Consider the following 5,000-nt stretch of genomic DNA (forward strand, 5'->3'; position numbering starts at 1 on the left):
AAGGGAGGAAGGAAGGAAGGAAGGAAGGAAGGAAGGAAGGAAACAAAGACGGAAACAAGGAAGGAAGGAAGGAAGGAAACAAAGACGGAAACAAGGAAGGAAGGAAGGAAGGAAGGAAGGAAACAAGGACGGAAGGAAGGAAAGAAGGAAGGAAGGAAGGAAGGAAGGAAGGAAGGAAGGAAGGAAAGAAGGAAGGAAGGAGGGAAGGAAACAAGATGAGGGTTAACGCTGAAATATTTTGGGGGAAGTCTTAATTCTCAGAGACATAACCTTGTTTTGAAGAATAATGACATCACTTTAGTATTTTTGGGTCAGAGGGTGTCAGGTGATGCGCCGGGAGTTGTAGTTTCAATTTGTTTGGACGCTACGTTCACTTCCTGTTTACCTGAGCGTACCTTGAGGGTGCTGAACTTGTTCAGACACTCGAGCTTTTAGCTGAAATAAGTTCAAGTTTGTGTCACTTTCTTCAACGTTTGGATGTGTGGGTCTCGACCTCCAGACCTAGCTCACTCTTAGCTGAAACTAAGTGGCTCAGGCCTGGTCTCACTGCATACGTTCAGTCTCCGTCCTAACCCCAACTAAGTGCCTCGGGCCTGCCAGCCCTCCCGTCTCCTAACCCTCAACTAAGTGCTCAGGCCTGGGTCTCGACCTCCATGCGTACCAGCCTCCTAACCCCAACTAAGTGCCTCCAGGCCTGGGTCTCGACCTCCAGACCTACCAGTATCCCTCCTAACCCCAACTAAGTGCCTCCAGGCCTGGGTCTTGACCTCCAGACCTACCAGTCTCCCTCCTAACCCCAACTAAGTGCCTCCAGGCCTGGGTCTCGACCTCCATGCGTACCAGCCTCCCTCCTAACCCCAACTAAGTGCCTCCAGGCCTGGGTCTTGACCTCCAGACCTACCAGTCTCCCTCCTAACCCCAACTAAGTGCCTCCAGGCCTGGGTCTCGACCTCCATGCGTACCAGCCTCCCTCCTAACCCCAACTAAGTGCCTCCAGGCCTGGGTCTTGACCTCCATGCGTACCAGCCTCCCTCCTAACCCCAACTAAGTGCCTCCAGGCCTGGGTCTTGACCTCCAGACCTAACAGTCTCCCTCATATCCCCAACTAAGTGCTTCCAGGCCTGGGTATTGACCTCCATGCGTACCAGCCTCCCTCCTAACCCCAACTAAGTGCCTCCAGGCCTGGGTCTCGACCTCCATGCGTACCAGCCTCCCTCCTAACCCCAACTAAGTGCCTCCAGGCCTGGGTCTTGACCTCCATAGGTACCAGTCTCCCTCATATCCCCAACTAAGTGCTTCCAGGCCTGGGTCTTGACCTCCAGACCTACCAGTCTCCCTCATATTCCCAACTAAGTGCTTCCAGGCCTGGGTCTTGACCTCCAGACCTACCAGTCTCCCTCATATCCCCAACTAAGTGCTTCCGGGCCTGGGTCTCGACCTCCAGGCTGACCAGCGTCCCTCCTTACCCCAACTAAGTGCCTCCAGGCCTGGGTCTCGACCTCCAGGCCTACCAGCCTCCCTCCTAACCCCAACTAAGTGCCTCCAGGCCTGGGTCTTGACCTCCAGGCTGACCAGCGTCCCTCCTAACCCCAACTAAGTGCCTCCAGGCCTGGGTATTGACCTCCAGGCTGACCAGCGTCCCTCCTAACCCCAACTAAGTGCCTCCAGGCCTGGGTATTGACCTCCAGGTTAGCCGTTGTGTGTGACACTTTTGTCAAAGTTTTTGTCGCCTTTTCCAAAGTTTTTGTGGTTTAGTTTGAGATAATCTTTGGTTGTACTTGGACAGTTTGATTGGACGTTGGGTTAGGGTTAGGCCTGAGTGTACCTTGAGTTTCCTCCTGGCGTTGAACTTCTTCAGACACTCAACCGTCTCCTGTCTGTGCATACAGGACGCCACGGTGGAGCGATGCTGCAAGGAAGACCACACATCATCATCATCATCAGTTACTTACAGTACATACTATATATATTCATGAATATATTTAGGAGTAAAGAGTTTGGAGGCTCACAGAGATCCAGGGGTGTTTGAGCACTTCGGCTGCTGTGATCCTTTTGGAAGGATTGATGGTCAACATCTTATTAATGAGATCTTTGGCTTCAGGAGTCACTGTATCCCACTCCGGAGACGGGAACTACAGGTGGGGGGAGAGGGGCAGATTATGTCAGCAAAGTCCCGCCCCCAACACAGTCACTGACCAAAGACAGAGCTGTACCTAAGCCCTGCCCTCAACACACTCACTGACCAATGACAGAGCTGTACCTAAGCCCCGCCCCCAACAGCCTCACTGACCAATGATAGAGCTGTACCTAAGCCCCGCCCCCAACACACTCACTGACCAATGACAGAGCTGTACCTAAGCCCTGCCCCCAACACACTCACTGACCAATGAAAGAGCTGTACCTAAGCCCTGCCCCCAACACAGTCACTGACCAATGACAGAGCTGTACCTAAGCCCCGCCCCCAACAGCCTTACTGACCAATGATAGAGCTGTACTTAAGCCCTGCCCTCAACACACTCACTGACCAATGACAGAGCTGTACCTAAGCCCCGCCCCAACACACTCACTGACCAATGACAGAGCTGTACCTAAGCCCCGCCCCAACACACTCACTGACCAATGACAGAGCTGTACCTAAGCCCTGCCCTCAACACACTCACTGACCAATGACAGAGCTGTACCTAAGCCCCGCCCCCAACACACTCAGTGACCAATGACAGAGCTGTACCTAAGCCCTGCCCCAACACACTCACTGACCAATGACAGAGCTGTACCTAAGCCCCGCCCCCAACACACTCAGTGACCAATGAGCTGTACCTACATCGTAAGCTCCAGCTTTAATCTGCTGGTAGAGACGATGCTGATCTTCATCCCAGAACGGAGGATAACCCACCAACAGGATGTAGAGAATCACACCTGAGAGAGAGAAACACACACCTGAGAAACACACACACCTGAGAGACACAAACACCTGAGAGAGAGAAACACACACACCTGAGAGACACACACACCTGAGAGAGAGAAACACACACACCTGAGAAACACACACACACCTGAGAGAGAGAAACACACACACACACACACACACACACACACACACACACACACACACACACACACACACACACACACACACCTGAGAGAGAGTAACACACACACTTGAGAGACAGAAACACACACCTGAGAAACACACAAACCTAACACACACACCTGAGAGAAAAACACACACACACACACACACACACACACACACACACATACATACACACACACACCCACCAACAGGATGTAGAGAATCACACCTGAGAGAGAGAAACACACACACCTGAGAAACACACACACCTGAGAGAGAGAAACACACACACCTGAAAGAGAGAAACACATACACCTGAGAGAAACACACACACCTGAGAGAGAGACACACACACCTGAGAGAGAGAAACACACACACCTGAGCGAGAGAGACACACACACACCTGAGAAACACACACACCTGAGAGAGAGAGATACACACACACCTGAGAAACACACACACCTGAGAGAGAGAAACACACACACCTGAGAGAGAGAAACACACACACACACCTGAGAAACACACACACCTGAGAGAGAGAGATACACACACACCTGAGAGAGAGAAACACACACACCTGAGAGAGAGAGACACACACACACCTGAGAAACACACACACCTGAGAGAGAGAAACACACACACCTGAGAGAGAGAAACACACACACCTGAGAAACACACACACACCTGAGAGAGAGAAACACATACACCTGAGAGAGAAACACACACACCTGAGAGAGACAGACACACACACCTGAGAGAAACACACACCTGAGAAACACACACACACACACACACACCTGAGAGAGAGTAACACACACACTTGAGAGACAGAAACACACACACCTAACACACACACACACACACACACACACATACATACACACACACCTGAGAGAGAGACACACACACCTGGAGAGAAACACACACCTGAGAGAGAGAGACACACCTGAGAGAGAGAGACACACCTGAGAGAGGAGAGGAGACAAGGAAACAAGGAGACAACACACTCAAAAATGGAGGTACGAGACAAGACCATTCCTGAACTTACAGGTACATTTTTTAAAATGTTCCCTATTTTTAAGAGGTTTCTTTTGCAGTAATTTGAGGGAACTAAATGAAAGAGAAGTAGACGACAGGGAACCTCTCCTGTGACAACACTGAGCCCTTTTAGGAACACAGAACAACAGGACTTCTCATTTTGAGTGTGAATGAGACAAGGAGACAAGGAGGCAATGAGACAAGAAGGCAAGGAGACAAGGAGGCAAGGAGACAATGAGACAAGAAGGCAAGGAGACAAGGAGACAAGGAGACAAGGAGACAAGGAGGCAAGGAGGTAAGGAGACAAGAAGGCAAGGAGACAAGGAGACAAGGAGGCAAGGAGACAAGAAGGCAAGGAGACAATGAGACAAGGAGGCAAGGAGACAATGAGGCAAGGAGACAAGGAGACAATGAGACAAGGAGACAAGGAGACAAGGAGGCAAGGAGACAAGGAGACAATGAGGCAAGGAGACAAGGAGACAATGAGGCAAGGAGACAAGGAGACAATGAGACAAGAAGGCAAGGAGACAATGAGACAAGGAGGCAAGAAGGCAAGGAGACAAGGAGACAAGGAGACAATGAGGCAAGGAGACAATGAGACAAGAAGGCAAGGAGACAAGGAGACAATGAGACAAGGAGGCAAGGAGACAATGAGACAAGAAGGCAAGGAGACAAGGAGACAAGAAGGCAAGGAGACAAGGAGACAAGGAGGCAAGGAGACAATGAGGCAAGGAGACAAGGAGACAATGAGACAAGAAGGCAAGGAGATAAGGAGACAATGAGACAAGAAGGCAAGGAGACAAGGAGACAAGGAGGCAAGGAGACAAGGAGACAATGAGACAAGAAGGCAAGGAGACAAGGAGACAAGGAGGCAAGGAGACAAGGAGGC

The 5,000-nt window shown here is 50.9% G+C and overlaps 1 protein-coding gene across 1 annotated transcript in view; it reads right to left on the reverse strand.

Moving 5' to 3' along the window:
* LOC144513473 (calcium/calmodulin-dependent protein kinase type II subunit alpha) overlaps positions 1-5,000 on the reverse strand; it is a 49,692-nt gene that overhangs the window by 14,244 nt on the left and 30,448 nt on the right. Inside the window, exons 10-12 of the mRNA XM_078244561.1 lie at positions 2,822-2,916; positions 2,010-2,132; positions 1,826-1,909 (exon numbers count right to left, since the gene is read on the reverse strand). Coding sequence (XP_078100687.1) covers positions 1,826-1,909; positions 2,010-2,132; positions 2,822-2,916 — 302 coding nt within the window. The remainder of the gene's footprint in view (positions 1-1,825; positions 1,910-2,009; positions 2,133-2,821; positions 2,917-5,000) is intronic.

The sequence above is a fragment of the Sander vitreus genome, unplaced genomic scaffold, assembly GCF_031162955.1.
Source record: "Sander vitreus isolate 19-12246 unplaced genomic scaffold, sanVit1 ctg259_0, whole genome shotgun sequence".
Lineage (NCBI taxonomy): Eukaryota > Metazoa > Chordata > Actinopteri > Perciformes > Percidae > Sander > Sander vitreus.